Below are 19,183 nucleotides of genomic sequence, written 5' to 3' on the forward strand. Positions count from 1 at the left end.
CAAGCTTTTCTTCCTCCCATAAAGACTTGGTATTGTACTTGGCTAACATTTATTCTTCTGTTTGTCTATTAAATGGAGCCAAAACTAAAGGCTTCTTTCTTTGCTATTCATCTGCACCAAGACATAACGCAGAGTTCGTTTTTCTGCTATTAGGACAAAACAACTCAATTAGATCAGAAGTATCTTACATTGGTTTTCTTTTGTGACTTATTAATGTTTCAGCAGGAAACATTCTTAATACTTAGCCTAAAGAAAAGAAAAATCTTTTAGCAGGAACACTTTTAGGAGCTTACAGTGAAAATCCCATCTGTGCTGGCAATTCCAGCACAGCCCAAGCCTGCTGAGCACTGGGCTTCGCAGTGCACCCACCAGCCAGTGCCGTGCAGGTAAGGCAAGCAAATGGGCACGCACTGGAAAACGGTCTTGGAAATTGGATGATTTCCATTTTTTTCTGGGTAATTGTACAATGGGATACGGGCAGATTGTCAAAGAAAAAAGGACAAGAGCTTGACAAATATTTTGGAAGGGTGCTGTAAAAGGTAAGAAGCAACAAGGAGGAAAGTAGCGTGACCTCTAAGGAAAGAAGTAAAAGGAAGTGAAAAAGGTTTGACTGGTGCATGGCTCTTGTTTGAGATGAGAGAGAAGAATGCTGAATGAACCGGCATACAAATATGATGCCGGTCAGATACTTTTAAGTAGCTTGCAAAGGAGGTGCGCTACTGCTTAGACATAACATTGGTTTCTTAAGCTCAATTAAATTAATATCCTCGGGCCACAACAGCAAATAAGGAAGATGTCTTCGGTCCAGAACTTAATTCCAAAGGAAAAAAATGGAAGAAAGTCACTGCCTGAACTTTGAACACTCTTAAATTATAGACACAACCTAAATTGCTACTTCAGTCAGCAATATTGATTTGTTTTCATTACATGCATCTCAGATCACAACGAACGTATAAGGTTGTTTTATAAATTCTTAATAGAAACTAGTGCATGCACAGTCACTATAAAAGCCAGGCTATGTGCATAATCAGCATCATTTACAAAGAAAAGCTGTTCATTCAGGGTCACCGATGTCAAAATGCAAAGACTCCAATTAGTTCTTTACTCACTTGGTGTGTTATAATAAGCTTTGGATATTTCCAGCCTATTACAATATAGACATTACTTTAACTAAGACACACTAAGTAATATCAATTACTGAAAATCTTTGATCGATGATTCAACTTGTAGCAGAAGTCACTTACACAGGAAAGATTCATGCATTTAAACAGAGTATTTACCTAAGAGCTGCAGAACAAACTATTACGGGGTCATAGTTCAACTTTTGCAACTGGAATTTTTATGTCTAAGCATATTCGTTCTTTGCTTTAATTCATCCTAATGCACCTATGCCATGTACACTTTCTTGGAAACTTAAAATCTTTGCACGGCCACAGAATCAAGACCCTGTTTGGCTATTCTCTGGCTGTGGTGAGGAGCTACAAATTACTACTGGGGTTGCAACATCTAAATTAGTATTTTCTGACAATGCTATTTATTATTGAAAATGAGTAGTTTACCATCTTTTTAGTCACCTCTATAGCAGATGTTTTAATTACAAATGGAAAAGAGAACATAAAAAATGGAAAATGAGTAGCTTGTAGCACGAGCCTCATGTTCACCTGATGTAAAATCCAATGACAAGAAACAAGGTAATGTATTCAGATCTGTACACATACAGCTTAGGAAAGGTGATCCAATACACTAACTTATACTGCAATGCACAGTTAAACTAAAAATTTTGGATCTTGGTGAGATTATTGGAGATGTACACTTACATAATAAGGACCACAAGACTGATCTCAGTTTCAAAATCTCATACATGATTATTCATATTTTTTCCTGCTATCGTGAAATGTGCGTCTCTCGGACTAGCACACCAACACAGCTCAAATTCTAGCCTTTGCTTCTTGTTATCACCCCATGATCGTGTGTTTCGCCCTCCCACACAGTTTCTTTCTGTTACTTTCTCAGCACTTTACAAGGATAAGAGCTGTTGTCAGCTCCTTCTACCAAGAAACGGCAATAGACTCTGCTATTGTTGCTCAAAACAACAGTGGCATTTATCCCAAATGATGTTCAAACGCTGTGATTAATTGGGCTATTAGAGATTTTGTTTGTTTTCTAAGAAGTATTCACAAATCTCTTCTATAAATTGAACACCACCCCATTGCGTGTGTATGGCTTATTTTGAGGTATCAGCATATCCCAAGGCTTGAAAACAGCAACCATTAATTGACGCCATTATTCAGGACTGTGTTCTCAACTAAATTAAGTGTTGAATTTTTAGGGAAGTTCAGACACAACTGTACATTTTGTTGGAAATGGTTGCTCAGTATTTTATATGCTAAACATCCCCCAAACATTTTAAAATGCTGTTTAAGGGATTTTTTGCTACTGTTCTGTAAATGTAAATAATGTAGAAGATAAATTTTCAAAATTGTAATGCAATGTTAGTTAAGAAAATTAATCATGGACTAGCTCATGTAACTATATGGAACTTTTTACCATTATCCATATTCTTGTACTAGTCTACACTGTAATTTCTTTTTATAGTTGTGGAACTCAATGTTTCCCTACCTTTAGTAATTATTTTGCTTATATGCAGTATTTGGCTTGCTTCACTAATAACAAGTGTTATTACCAGGGTTCTGTCACATACCTGCCCCTTATAACTTCTGAATCCACTAGCTAATTTCAACAAAATTTGAAAGATGCACAGAAGCTGCATAAATATTAGATTTCTACAAGATTATGCAAATAAGCACTTGCATAGGGGAGGCCCAGTTAATGCTCCCACTAAGGAAAAGGCAGACAAAACTTGGCTGTTCCACACTTTGATGTTTGGCCAGCCATCTGCTGCCTATCAACAAAAACGTAGCTCAAATTAGCCACAGCATGCTTTTTCTCCTACCTGATGGGACATGCTGAGGAATGGGGAGGGAGTCATTGAGGTCCAGGGAACAAAGTGCATAATCACAAAAGAAAAGTTTCCTAAACCAGAAGGCTTACACTTTCTCAGAAGTGAAACTGAAAGTTACATACAGAGTTTAAGATAGACCATGCTCTTTTTTCTTTTATCTTGCTTAAAATAATAAATAATCCCATTGAGGTTAGTTCTCTACAAGAACAGGTAGCATACCATATGTAACATTTAGCCAATGCTTGCCCTGCTTTCAGCATGCTATGCTTGGTCTACAAGGTAGAGAAGCAAGGTTTCTAGAGTAGCAAACAAATTAAAATGACAAACTTTTTTCTGATTCTGAACAAAAGAGTCCTTATTTTTAATGAACACCGTCTAACCAAAAGCTTCAAGGGATACGCCTGCTCTTTATTTTGAGTATAAATTTTCATAACCAGCAAAAAGCTTTTTTGGTACTTAAAATATTTTGTGTTAGAATCTTTATTTTAGAGTGTTAAATATTGTTTTTAAGTAAAGGAAATTCCCTCATAGAGATCATATCCATATATGAAAAATGGTCTTCATGATAAGAAAACATTATCAATATGTTAGTATTTACAAAAGTGCTTTAAGATACTGTAGTTTGTCTACAATTACACTTAGAGAAGGCTATGATATGGCTTTTATTTACTTGTATTCACTGGAGTAGGCAGTTATTTCGCTGTCATTGTGCAACCACTTGAATTCCAAGGGCCAGCTGCCTTCAGCAAGGCACGTAAGTACAAGTCGGTTTCCTTCCAAGTGTATCTGGGGCAAGCCTGGTTCTGTCTTGAAGTATGGTGCAACATCATCTGAAACAGAGACAAAAGAGTTTTGTAAGTTGAGTACAGTAAAAAGCACTAATATTGAGCTCATTTTTTCTCAAAATGAGCAATAAGAGAGACGACATGACTCAGTAGTTAAGGCTTAATTATTATTATAATTAAGCTTTCTAAACTAAAAAAAACATAGTTCACAAGTGTGGAAGATCTTAAGAACCTCGGTCCTTGGTACATATTTAGAACGAAGTGCCCACTCAGACAAGTTTTTGTGCATGTTTAGTAATTATACTTGAGATATTTCAGCATTGTCTACCGCAGCAATCTGATAGGCATGTTTGCTGCCTTCCCCCCTCCCACCCCCTTCCTCTGCGAGGATTAAACCCACTCAATAGTTTTTATTTTTTTTGTAGAAACCACAGGAGTAATTTTGGAGAGGAATGTTTATCACAGCAGGAGAAGTCTCACAGTAAATGAGGAATTTGGATAGGAAAAAAAGAGTTTAGAACAGAAGACCTCAAAGAATTGCAAGATTAATGTGTTTTTCAGTGTTATTGCTAACCAAAATGCATTAAATTATATTACCCGAAACCACGAACAGATTTTCTATTAGGGTACTTTAATAATGTTCAGGGGTCACATGTGGTCCCGAACTCTTGTGAATCACAAATGTTCAAAATACCCCAAGCAGCAAAATTCTCAATTCTTAAACTGCCATACATCCACTAAAAGGCAGATTTAACACAATCCAACAGCTGTTGGAGACTCACTCCTTATTCAGCTCTGGAGGATCAAGGTCTTCATACCTCAGGCCTGAAGTTTGTGCTTGTAACCATTAGAAATGTAGATTAATATAAAAATTTACAAATGCATCCTGTCATCAAAAAGAACATTCACGTGTAAAAATACCTAAGTGTTAGGTTCAAGGTCAGAGATGTAATGCATAATAATAAAAAACAATATTACGGGCTGCCCAGAGGTTGGGGAGTCTCCCTCCTTGGAGACTCCACGAGCCACCTGGACTTGGTGCTGGGCACCTGCTCTGGGTGGCCCCAAGGGAGCAGGGTTGGAGCAGAGGGACCCAGAGGTCCCTGCCAGCCCCAGCCCTTCAGGGGATAATTAAAAGGTAGCATCAATCTTACACAGCCCGGCTGGGTTTTATACGGTTTTACGTATTTGCTCTATCATGTGAATACCTCTAAATTCATTGGAGCAGCTGTTAGAGGATAGGCTAAGGTATGTTAAACTTGTCCACTTCAGTGTTAATTCAGATTAATTTCTTAAATTAATCTTTTCATCATGCAGGACAGAAGAATACACTAAGTGTATAAATTAAATGGTATCCTAAAAGTAAGAAGAAAAATATGGCTCTCTAGAGGTGATTACTACTATTTATTAATACTAATGAGTTAGTTTCCACTTGAACTTCTACTTTTTTTTTCCATTTTTTCCACCGAAAAATAGTTAAGAAATTAATAATTTCACAATTAAGACCACCTCTTGATTTGACTTGCAAAGACAAATTATCTCACTAGTTTAGGATAGTTACTTCTGTACAAAAAAAAAAACATTAACATCTTAGAGCAATACTTTTAAAACTATTACACACAATCTGACTATAACACACCTAATTAGCTAAATTAAAGAATGTATTTTGAGGTAATGTCCTTTTCAGTCTTGAAGCATTTTAAACAATTTATCTTCCAAATAAATTAATTGATAATGGAGATCACTAATATATTTTTTTTGTTGGATATACAGGAAACAATGAAAATTGAACATGAAAGAATAGAAACAGTTCCAAAATGGCAGATATTCCGAGGCTAACCAGTGAGATGATATTCTGCAAAGCTTTTTTTTTTAAACTGTAAATATTTTTTATGCTTAGTCTCAATTCTCACACTTCTCTAGCTAGTAAAAACAACCAATATTTTAAAAACTCTATAACGAAAAATGAAGCTAAACAACAGTAGTACAAAAAGGTAATTTCGCCCAGAACAAAACAAATTTTGTCCCTTTTTAAAAAAAGTGATTGAAGTATTGTACGTAATACAATCATTATTGGAACAATTTATACGCCTTTTTTAGTCTCCAAATAAAATTTTCACATCGAAATTTCTAAACAAGCAGGGAAGCGATTAATCTTTCCAGAGGCTTCAAGTATACTTTTGGGAGTCTCCCAAGGGAGTTACGAGACAGACTCAATAATCATACGCTCGCCAGATGAAAGGTGCCAGGCTTCCTTGTGGAGATGAAAAGACAGCGGCAGAGAGTTGTTCTCGTACCTAGGGGAGAGGGTTGTTACAGGAGTTTCCACAAGTCCTACAGCACAGAGTCCAACTGCTGAGCTGAAATGATGAGCGCTGAGTTTGCTAAAAACAGTTATACGCACCTGCTAGTATACCAAGGCCGATGAAATAAGCTCATTAAGTTATTCCTTCCTGAAGAAAGCTGAGCCGTTCAGTGAGATCACAACGAAGCTGGTACCTGCACTATAAACCTCTGCCCAAGTAACCTGTTTATCCTCTTCAACATGGATTTTCAAGACCCAAACAGCACAGAATCTTTATTTCACTCAAAATTACCCACTTACTCATTCCACCTTATGTTTTTCTAAGAACAAATGATTTACTTGAAGACAAAGACTGCTGCCCACGGCTCCGTCATTCAGTCCTGCCACCACAACTCAAACGATGCCAAGTCAGCGATGCTGCAACCCACTCAGAGCTCTCTCCCATTTGAACTACCACAATCAGGCTGGCATTACATGAAAACGGTTTTCAAAATTCAATCCAATTCTGTTAGAAAGTAAAATTTAATAGACCTACAGGAATATTTTGATAAAGAATATGGCATGCTTTATGAATTAACCCAGCTCTCTGGAAGATTTACTTAAAGCCTTGAAGTAATTTTATCTCCTAATCTTTTACTCCCGAATTTCTCATCAATCACATAGCATCAGTTTATCAAATTCAATTATGCAATCCGAGCTCACTAAATACTCACTGAAAGCAGAAATGAAAGTAAAATGCTGGGCATGAAGAAATGTGGCAGTAAAGCTTTGATGACTTTGGCATTTCTACAGCTCTGCACAGATAGAAGATCAAAATGACGTTACAATAAGCTCTGCGTTACACTAAGCTGCAAGGGTAAGCAGAATTGTAACTGGACCTACAAGTTGAGCTGTTATAGACCATCACAAGGAAATGGGAAAATTAACAGGAAAAATGAAAGCCGTTTCAAAAAGAAAACTGTGGGAAACGAGGAACTGGCTATGGGATGGAAGATAAGCGCTTCATTTAACAGTATCATGAGATACTTGGACTTTATAAATATAGGAAGGTCTCACTTCAGCCTAACCTTGGCCAATCGATGGTTTAGAAGCCATAAGAACATCTCTTAACTCTCATTCTCTTGAAAGATGGAGCAAACAGATTAGAAAAAGTGCATTCGAGTCCTAGAAACAGGAGTAATAAAATATCGGAATTAGGGTTCTTAGCTAAAAGATTTTTTATCCCTGCAAAAAGGCAAACATTCACATTGTATGCTGTCGGTTTCCTCTGAATACGTGAGGGTTAACACTTCCAGTCTCTCTGGCTCTTCAACTAGGCTGATCTAAAACCAAAAAATAAATTGTCAGAGTTGCAAGGAGGAGTGAAGGGATAAGGTGTCTATCTGCTGGCACATACATACAGCTTCTGCAAATTTTCATTAAGTCTGCTTACCCAATTCACTAACGTTCTGACTGGTATCCCTTAAAAAGGATGTTGCAGATTTATTTTCATGAAAATCTTTAGGAAAAAACAGGACTGAATGTCAAAATTATCTGTGTATTTGCTCTAAAACCTGTCTGCCTTGTTTTTGTGCATCATTAAACAGCAAGTTATGTTATACTGCCAGGTTAGCCTGTCTGTTTTCTTTCCTTGGTACACGCAAAGCTTAGATGGATTTTATCTCAGCATATTTTCAAGACCTAATTCAACAATGCACATACACTTCTGTTTGGATTAATGCTGACATTTAAATATAAAAAATTTTGCTGTATGCAATTGTTATCTACTTTGGGCTCCTCCCTGGCCCTAGCAGACGAGGAGCATCACAAGACCTGAGAACTCTCTCATATTCTATTCCCCTGTGAAAACCACATTCAGGTACAAACTTGTGCATAAAATCTGTAAGAGGAGAAGGCAGCCTGACTATAGCTTTGTACTGAATGGAATGGGAACAAAAAATGAGTTGCTATTCATCAGCTAGATAAGAGAACTTCAGAAAAGCAGAAGCAAACACGGCTTCCGAAACAGAGTACTGCTATCTCAAGGAACTCAAACACACCCTCCAATAACCACATTAACAAGCTTTGATTAATGAGTTTTAGCCATCTAAGAGATTTCATTATTACAACACAAATCTGACTCAGATTAAATAGATCCTTCAGTTACTACAGGTTACCACAGAACCTTGAAAGCAGTCTTATCACTCAGAAATCCGTATGTTTTAATAAAAGATGCAATTTGATCTTGAGCACATCTATCCTACTGAGAAAAAGGAAGTTACCAGACTCCAGAGAAGTATCACATCATCTTCACCAGCAAAAAACATTGCAACTACTACCCTGTTAAAATCTCAGTAATTTTTTCTCCAGAAATCATGAGTGCCAACAGCTGCAGGTCAAAATCACGTGCTTGAATCCTGAGAAAATCAGTTACTGAGGTTCTGAAGACACTCAGAGGAACATTGCAGTGAATGCAGAGAACAGGTTAATAGATCCTTGCTGCCATTACTATTTGTCTTTCTTATATGTATCTACTCTTAAATCATTTTAGATGAAACAATATTGAATATTAAAAGTAGATTAACCTGTTCATAAATCACCAAGTCAGAATAAATACAGTTCAATCACTAATATATGTCATTTTAGCATATCTTCCCATCGCTCAGTTTACCAAAGAGATGATATTGAAAACAAATCTTGACAGATATTTTTCAGTATAACCTAGAAAGAATACAACTGGTTTATTAAAGAACACACCTATATTGATTCCACTTTATTAGACCCACGTCAAAGCATGATGCCCATCACCCTTTTTCAGGTGTGTCTAAAACCATGATAGACTGACAGAAAAATAAAGATAATCTCTCTGAGGAATTTTCCAGGAAAATGAGACTACAAAAACTACATAGAGAGGCTGAACGATGAGTCCAGAAGAGCCACAATACAGAAATGCATTTGCACTCACTGTTTGCAAAGAAAAGAGATGTGAGCCATCTTCAGGTAGGTTAATGATAATTGCCACAAAGAGCATTTTAGATGATCTGTCTAGGGGATTAAATACTTAATACAAAAGAATAGTTAAATTAACAAGGAAAGTAGAAGCAGGAAGCCCAAACTAGAGACAGAAAGACTCTTTTCAGTGCTCCAAGCGAAGTATATAGGTGCAACTATGGGCAGCAGAATCCCATCAAAAAGATTAAAGTTCAGCTGTGACATTCATAAGCCGACGCTTCAGAGTGCACACAATTGACTACGAGCTGCTCTGTACCGATTGACAGCTGATAACTGTAACCTTCTGGGGAATCAGAGCCATTTTCTTCTTATTCGTGACTCGGGTAGGCAAAAGATTTTTCTTTTTCAACTTATCCTAATTCCTAACTTGTAAGCATGCATGTACAAGCTCTGGATGCAAGTTGTATTCTCTGATAGAAATGAACTTCAATATCTTATACGGCATAAGTATTTGGAAAAATTACACAATAAATCTTGAGAAATGTACCAGCAAGTCAAATTGAATTCAGATATATTTGAGTCGATCTTCTTTTTATTTCAAACCTTCTAAAATATGTTGGTGAAATGCTGTGAAAGTTAGTATATGATCTATTCATAAACTGTCAACAATGTCAAACATACATTAGAGCGTTGAGTCACTTTAACTGTATTGATTTTCAGGAATGTTATTCTACCCAAAATATTGGATATTTGAGATTCAGATTTTCTTGGTTGGAAGTGTGACATAAATCACTAAGTACAACAATTAAATTAAAATTGCATTTTACTACCTTATGCTAAGCCTGGGTTTGAAAGGACTGATACATCAATAGTGAATATTTCATTAAAATATCAGGTTATTTTTCCGATATACTGCCATGGCTCAGAATTTTCACACAGCGGTATACAACATGCCCTTAAAGTGGATTTCCTGAGCTTTTATCAGAGCCAATATCTGATTTCATATTGAAATAATACTGAAGTATCTATATTTAAATCAAGTCTTCTTCCTTAATTTCATAGTCAACTAAATGAGCCCAACATTACCCATTTTTTTTTTTACTGCTATATACAAAAAAGATAACCTGCTTCTTGGGTACATCCACTACAATTTCTAAATGCAAGTACAGTAACAACTGAGGTTGATGGATAGTGCTTTTAACGGTTTAATTGAGGATGGAATTAAATTGTTTTAGGACTCAGCAAGTTCTGTGAGGAAACCTGCATATTTCTAGAAGAAGTGACATTTATTTCTTTTAAATGTACAGTCAATGGAAGACAAAATTTCAACAGGTACCTGTTTTCATCTCGAATAGGTCAAATATCTAATTGGCTTGTCAGTTATTGGATAATTGCCAATCATTTGTTTGATTTGGGTGGAAGAAATGTTGAACTTAGATTATATACGTGTTGCACACTATTCCAAGAGGAGAACTAAACATTCTGAGATGTACAGATATGGTTGCCTTGCAACAATTAAGTAGAAGTCCCAAGTGGCAAGGATAAGTGTTGCACACTAATAGTTAAGTAGACTTAATTAAAAACTTACTTCGTTTAAACAGAAAAATAAAACAAAAAACCCTTCAAGTACCAGTTCTCTATTTCGGAATTGCCCAAATGGCATTGCAAATTCCATTTTGCTTTCAAGTTCCTCATTTCTTAATGCAAATAGATCAGATGTTTTTCCCAAATCGTGACTAATACATAGCATAGTTTTCTTAAAAAAAAAAAAAAAGAAACCAAACACCACCATTCATTCCTTCAGAAACTTAAGCAATGGTAAGATACACATCACGAAATGTATTGTTACAGGAAAACCTGCCTCAACATTGCAACCTCTCCACTTTGTTTTAATGCACAAACATTTCATGTTTTACCTGCTTTCTTCCATTTTCCCCTACAAACTACTTAAGAAACTAGAAAAACAGCTCAGTGTAACACACAAATGTAAGACAGACAAACAAAAGCCAGAGCAGTTTTTTGATGATTAAAAAAGAAAATCCTATCACCACCTGTTGCCTAACAAAACCCTTAAACATAACCTGTTGTGTTCACAAAACCTAAACCTACTCCCGAACGCTGTTGTCTATTTAAAAACCATCTTTTCAAACACCACAGATTTTGTTTCCCTTTTGAGAAAAGATTTCTTGAGGCTGGCAGTGTTTTAGCAGAAACATGTAGAACAGGACCAAAAGGAGAGGGCCCACAGAAGCCCGGAAGAGACGTCTGGATCTGGGAGGAAACATACAGTGGTCAGTAACCTCATTCTGTTCAAAATTCCACACGAAATGCTCTTGGTTATCCCCAGTGAGCAAAATTTTCCCACATGCAATTATATCTTTTTTTTTTTTTCTTAAAATCGATTTCTTTAGCAGACCAGACAAGAAAAAGAATGAGCTGATATCATTTTATCTGAGCCTCAAGCAGCTCCTGATATATTAACCAAAAGTCCTGTTATGGTTTCTTTCCCAGTTTAATTTCTACATCTCACATTTTAGTTTTTCTTTCTGACCTTCTGTAATACTTCAGCTGAAACGAAGGGGGGGGGGGGAGGTTTATTGTATCAGAAGGCAATAACAGCTGATATTCCATGAATTCATGAAACTGACTTGTAAGATTAAAAATCAAGAAGCTACAGATCATGTTCTTAAATTATGTTTAGTGTAGTTCATCCTCCAAAGAGGCTGCAGAATTATTCTGGGAAATGCTCATAAGCACATCTCAAAGTTACAAAATTTCTGAGATAAAAAGCACTACAGTGTACAAAGCAGGTAAGTAAATGAGAACCCATTAAGTATCAAAACCAAACAAAAAACCTCCAAAGAAATACAACCTCTCTAGGCTGAATTTGGTATCAAAGCATAACCCCCATTCTTTTTATATTCTCTTAATATTTAGTGATGTTTATAGAGACTTGTGAGGCTCCCAAGGAAATAAGCTGCTATAGTTTAAATCACAGCGCACAGCAGGTGGAAAGCAAAGACTGCCGTACAAGGGGAAAAAAAAAAGCCGAATATTGCATGACTTGCTTCCTTATCTAACCGCAAAGGAAGCTACAGCTGCCACTACACAATCTCCAGCCATTGGAGGGCCAGCTCAGATCACACCGGTATCGATGTAGATCCACTAAAACATAACAGACACCAGGATGAAACCCCCCAGACAAATTAACAAAACAGATAAAGCAAATCGCAAATATGCCTTTCACAACTTTGTCCTTGGTGCAAGACAGATTCTCGGTTGTTTTGTAGAAGATGAATTAACTCAAAAAGGTAAACAGTAGATGAGTGCCTGGAAGTACCAGAACAGAAACACTAGTGCAGCAGTGGGAAACAATGGCACAGCAAAGGCGCTGCCAGACTTGAAAGGCATATAAGGTCACCTATTTATTATTTCAAGGACAAAATTATTTCTAAATAGCAAGGAGACTATGAATAACCATAAAAGATATGAACACATCTCTCTTGATGAAGGGGATTGAATAGGAAATGATTCATGCACAAGCCTTTGTTAAAACAACACCCGCTCCTTACTGCTATTGTTGTTTTGTTTATGTGTAGCTTGTAATTTTCTTTTTTGCCCTTTAAACTTGGAAATGTAAATAGGCTTATAAATTGGATAAGGCCTGCCTCAACCAACTCAATTCAAAGGACCTCAATGGTGCCATTGAATTCAAGGGTGGTAAGCACACGATCACATGCCATACCAAACAGACACGGAATTGTTCATATCCTTATGTGATGCTGAATTAGGGCAAAAACACAATCAAAGCAAAGCCCAAAGTTCACAGAACTCAATTCAAGTACTCCCATCATCTTAAGCAAATTCTGCAGCAGGCACCTGGTTAGAGCTTGAGTCAGGAACAACAGCTCCTAGTGATCCTTTCAGAGCTCTCAACTAGCTCATTGCCCAATTTGTGTAGACAACTGGAGAATACCTTGTACCACGCACACAGGGAGATACAGCTTTGCATACTTTCATGAAGGAGAGCAGGCACTAATTAAAGGCCAGATCAAAGGCTCTTTAAAAACCTGACATGAATTAGCTACCTTAATTTTCCCTAATACTATCACTTATTTCTGCATCTTTTACACTAAACCCTTTCAGAACTATCCAAGTGGAATCCTTTCACCACCTCGGGGATAATACACGCACCTAGAGACTACAGAATTATTTTCAACAATACTAACGAAACATATAATTTCTCCTTGTCAGAAGTTGGAAGAAGCGTATCACTGTTCTTGAAAACGTAACTCAGCTTGACATATCTGAAGGCAAAAAAAAAGCAGTTACTTTATTAATCCGGATATTTTATTTAATTTTCTTTGGGTTATAAATAAGCAACAAGTTAATACTGTTCTCAACTTTTGACAGTTCTAATGTTAATTACATGTACTGGATTTTATAAATCAATACTTCTTACATGAAGTGTTATTTAACTTGCCAAGTGTAGCAATAGATCAATGCATTTACTGTTCTTGCTAACATTGATGGACGACATGCATCAAAGGGATATGTAAAGAAAAAATATAGAATTTGTAAATCAGACAGGGTTAAACTCCAGTTAGGCAGAAAGGGAATTTAAATAGTGTTTTGAAAATAATGTCATAACTTTATTAAGGTTTAAGAGGATGTAGAAGTTTGGGAGGCACAATTCATTACTCTAAGCACCATATTCCTGTGTTCAGTACAGAACACCTCTCTAAACATACTGCTAGGCAATCAAAAAAATTAAGTATGGTTGATAATTACAATTACCAAACACACTACAGTCAATGTGCTTAAAATTTCATCATAGTACATTGCAGACTAAGGTTACTTTCACCAGGATCCACAAGACAAAAGTCTGATAGCAGAGTTCCTGCTAGAAAAAGCAGATTTTTGCAGAACAAAGAAGGAAAGGACAACTAAATTCTTTCCTTGAGTAGATAAGGCATGTTGTTCTTTTTTTCTCCCCACAGAGGAAATTTTTTCTCCCCACAGAGGAAATAATTACATTCCTTGAAGAGACTGAAGGACCAGGAATTTCAGATATTTTTAAGCAAAGAGCAGTTCTGTGCCTAACACAAGCTCTAACCTGCGTCAGGAAAGCAAGAGGTGAGACAAGATCAGCAGAAGTAGCTTCAGCTTTCACCACACACCTAATGCCAACCTGAGCTATTTGACATTTAAGATTCACAAATAATATTGACTGCTCTTCCAATACTGGAGTTCCTCACATACTTACATATAGGGCTAAAAAATAACTACGTAAACTTTCTGGTTTTCCAATCTAAAACCCTACAATTAAATCAATTATGTAGAACAGGTATGAAAACGTTCCAAATCTAACAGAGGAAAAACACTTGTACAAACAAATTGAAGAAATAGCATCCTCTAGAAATACCTGAAAACAGTTTCTAAAATATCAAACGGGGATTTATAAGCGTAAGGAAAAGCCCGCAGCTATTGTGTAACAGCCAAAAACACAGCTTTTTCTGTTTTGAGATTAACTGTTCCGGAGGAGGTCACTGTATTTGTAAGCACTTGTAATCCCATAGCAATACTCGGATACAGTACTTATTGCAAAAAAAGTTCATTTTGCAAATTTCTCTGGGAGGCAGAACGCAGGTGCTGAGGCACAGCCGAAATCCAAGCACTGCCTACAGATGCCAGGAGCGGGCAGCCTTCGGGTGCTTCCCACCAGGGAGAAAAAGGGAAAGAAAAAGCCCACGGGACACCCCTGCTCTAACTCTTAAAGATCTGGCATCTGAATTGCAAAAAATATACAGAACAGGTTGCCTCCCAGATTTTTCAATGTCCTGTGACATATTCTAAATACTCTACGGTCGTATTTTAAGTGGTTATCCCAAATACTTACTCACACATTTTTCACACAGCTTTCATCGACGTAGTTTATGGCAATGTCTTTTATTGGCATTGATTTTAAAAGGCTTGTTTCATGAAGTAGATCTTCGGAGATACATGCTCAACCAGAAACCGTGTCTGACTGAAATGCTAGCACATTACACTGGCTCATTAAGAAGAAAATTAGTTGTTTTTCTATTTGTTTAGCAGTACTCAACAGGTACTTACTGTGACACTGTTTTAATGTGGAAACATTAAATTAACATGTTCCATGGTTATAGGAGACATTTATTGGACAAAGGCCAATCCCCCAGCCTCACATCAAAAATGTGGGTTTCTAAATTAAAGTAACATCCATTAAATTACTTCACTGCGTGTGCTTCTTGCTAACCCATTGTATCTGACAAACGGTGAAGAATTCTGTAAATATGGAGTGCACCTCAAATACAAATATAAAAATTAGATACATGACAAAAACAGAGCCACCATCTACTCTGCATACACAACTAAACCCTGAAAGCTGTAACAACCACAGCTATTTCTCTTCACTATGTATAAAAACCAAATAATATTAATAACTATTCATCCTAAATTAGCATTAACTTTTTTTTTCTTTTTTTTTTTTTTTTTAAACTTTTGACATTTGGCCTTTAATTTATACCAGTTTAGGAATAACTAGAAAAAGTACAGCAATGGCAAATAAAACAATGAAGCTGTAAAAAATAGTATGATGGATTAAAATATATTGTTCTCATTGGGTGTCAATAGGGCAAGTGCTTTCTAAAAATTATGTTTCCCTTTGACAAAATCAGTGCAATACTTGCTGGTACAAGCAATAAGAAAACCTCACATAAAACACTTCCGACTTGGCTTTCCATTTTAATGGCTGCAGGCAAAATTCAGAATACATTTGTCAAGTTGATATTATCAACACAACAGGGGCATGCCTGACTTGTTCTACATTTGTTCTCAAAGTTCACTTTCAGAGGCCATCAGCCAAGAAGGGAGAACACAGGAAACCAAAATCATTCATACTAGACAGACACAGAAATATACCTTCAAATATTTAAGAGAAGTTTCAGTAAATGTTATCACATATTTCTCTGCAAGGCATCAATCACATTCACTTGAACATTAAATACAAAACACCAACCAGTCTGAAAATTAAAGGTGATGCGCACTCTCTCTTTGCTCAGTTTAATGAGACATCCTAGTCTGATCTGTGACAACTAGTGCCAACATCTTTAACTTTTTGCCTGACATCTGAAATTGATTTCAAAGACAGATCCTTGAGAAGGCAAGAATACTACAAAAAAGGAGGAAAGAAAAGCATCCTAAAAGAGAAAGGTGAATGTATAGACCTAGCCTTTTTTACCCCTTTAGTACTTAAAAAAATCATATGCATCATTAAGTAGCCTGAAGGAAAACTCCATTAACTCCATTAAAAGTTTTTAAATGTATCTAAACCTTGCTCTTGTGCCTTTGAAATGAATACCAGACGAATATATTAAAAACAATTCCTTGCCTTTATATTGTTCGTGTTCTATTTTTGTTCTTTGATAATATGTGAAAAAGGATTTTTTCACCACATACTTAGCGAAAGCCTATTCTTTCAAGAAAATAGATGCCTTTGTGCATGTATTTTATCTTTTAGTTTCTTAGACGTCTTTTCCAGCCTAAAATATATACAGAGAGAATATATTAGAGATCAAAAAGCAATCAATTGTATAATTCTATGATTCACCCATAGATTTAATGAATACATAGTTAGTATGACTTAATAGAAACAATACCCACAGAACTACTTAAAAAGAAAAAGAACCCTTTTTTTTAAACATACATTGGATGAAAATTCAACAAACTCTAGCACCGAGGCTCTACATAAAGAACTGCTATAAAACACTGTTGTTGTACCAGGAATTACAACGGTATTTAATGGGCTTCAAGTATAATAAAGCGCTTGGGTTGCTAATTTTTAAATGAGGGCACAACAATATTAGGGTAAGAAGCTTCACTTTGGCACCAATGCAATGCTTGTAAGAGAGGGACTTCAACAGCTGTCCTGTACAGATGGTTGCTTTTACTTACAAAGCTTTGAACTGAAGACAGATTAGGTCTATGGATGAGGGACCTTTACCTTACTGCTTTGCTTGCATAGTTGGCAAAGAGAAAAAAGCAAAGAGAATACAATAAACATCTTGTCTACATCATGCACATTTCTTAAATGTACAAAAACACGTTTGATTTTAGCAGTATGCTGGTTCCATTGAAGACCCTGAAGTTTTTTGGGGTGGGAAACAGAAAATTCACCTTTCTAGAATTCCCATCAGAATGTCCAGTATTACAAAAGAACAAACACCCCAAGCAACAACATGAACACAAACACACACACAAAACACAGCAGATAAATAGAAATTACACAGAGGAAAAGAATCTGAGTCAAAGTGAGTCAGAAGCAAGTGGTATAAAAGCAGCATGCCACACATCGCATGACTAACGGTACATGCCTTGGTTCCAAGGTAATTAATCCTATTTTTCATTGGAAGTTGAAAGGTTTGAAAGAGTCATTCCCAGGAAAAAAATCTGTTTTTCTTTAAAACAAGGCATAATAGCAAAGCATTATATTTTGCAGTGTTGACATAACCTTAGAAAGTAGCAACGTACACCATTCAATGAAAATGTATTTGAATCAAGTTCACAAAACACAGAAACTACTTTGCAATTCTGACCCGAGGTTTCATTTCTGAAATCTGTCTCCACAGTGACTTTTTTTAAGATCCTGGTTTAGCAATTCCTTGGTTTATTGCAACTGTTTACTGCAAATCATTGTCTGATAACAGTTGTTCACATCACACAAGTATCTGCATCAGTAACGGTTTCTCTTGAGCCTTAAAATAGGATATCAATACGCTTGATAAAGGAACTACACGACCCATGGCAGTTATCACACATCTTCCAGCCCTTTACCTCTAATGAGTGCACACAAAGGTTCAAATGAAATATTAATTAATTCTAATCTGGCAGCTATATACTATCTAAAGGCCAAAATGGAAGGAATTTGGATGGAATCCATAGAGCATAAGGTAAAAATTTATTTGAAATTGTACATGAGAATTTGAAAGCTCTAAATCCTCTCAAGAGATTTAAAACTGAAACTGATCTTTTGATCTCATCAACTGCGTTTATATGAGACACCTTTTTATAAAGGAAAGTGAAACAATAAAACACTATTCAAGCACCAAAAAAAAAAAAAAAGAAGCATTCTTTGGAACTGTAAACTCTTCCTGGAAACTAAGAACCACGTGTTACTCATCAGCTTACACTAAACAAATATAAAACAAACAGAAACAAATAGTTCCCAAACAGAAAGAAAAAGCATAAAAGTTTTGATATTTCTCAGTCTCAGGATGGGTCGAGATATTGGCACAATTGATTTTAACTATAAAACAAGAGGAGCACATTAGCAATTTCTTGTAATTTCTGAGTTCATCTCCCATGAGTAGGTTCTAGACCAAGTATTCTCATGGTAACTGCTGCAGGAGGCCACACACAAACTCCTTCCTTCTACAAACCCACTTGGGGAACTCTGCAGCGTCAGCCTATTGGAAAATATATTTGAAAACACAAGTTCTGGTTACATCTTCAGAAGCGTCCTGCAAGATACAATCCTCAACATATCACATTACTTCCCCCCCCCCCCCCCCCCCAACCCCAGAGACTCATTTCAGATAAGATTTAAGATTGTGAATCTTTCCAAACGTTGCTGAAGTCCCTATATTCATATCATCTGAAAATCTGAATTAAGAAAATGATTACTATATATAATAATAATTACTAAATAATAATAAATAATTACTAAATAATTACTTTTTACTCCTCTTTCAGTGAAAGAGCAGTACATCAATGGTTCTACATTTTCCTTCCGATCTACTTGTAGCTCCATCATGCTCCTTGTAACACTGCAGTGCTTTCAGGCACTGCCTATCACCGACATCCCAACTGGTGGGCATGTTTTGGTCTGGTTTCTTTTCCCCTTTCGCTGCAGATACAATAGCCACTGGAAGCTGTTGTGACCATTCCTTCCTTTCTCCCTAGAACACACCTTCAAATCCACTCTCAAAGAAGTTTCCCAAGTGACTGTAAATCATTTCCAAGTTTTTGCCACAAGCGGCCAATATAAAAAGTTCATTTCTTTAACCCTGCTTGCAAAGCAAGCTTTCTTACTTATCTCCCCTTGCCACCCAAATAATAGATGACAGTCAGCTGTTTTATGTTAAGACTCTCAGTCCCAGATCCCTCATGCTGATTCATTCT

At 36.4% G+C, this 19,183-nt stretch overlaps 1 protein-coding gene across 8 annotated transcripts in view; it reads right to left on the minus strand.

The window, feature by feature from the left end:
* The window catches only part of SDK1 (sidekick cell adhesion molecule 1), a 395,409-nt gene that overhangs the window by 278,222 nt on the left and 98,004 nt on the right, over positions 1–19,183 (minus strand). For all 8 annotated transcript variants that reach the window (XM_083799697.1, XM_083799700.1, XM_083799699.1 and 5 more), the window contains one exon: positions 3,633–3,792. In XM_083799697.1, the coding sequence (XP_083655823.1) occupies positions 3,633–3,792 (160 nt within the window). The remainder of the gene's footprint in view (positions 1–3,632; positions 3,793–19,183) is intronic.

This window comes from Anser anser, assembly GCF_964211835.1.
Source record: "Anser anser genome assembly, chromosome: 15".
Lineage (NCBI taxonomy): Eukaryota > Metazoa > Chordata > Aves > Anseriformes > Anatidae > Anser > Anser anser.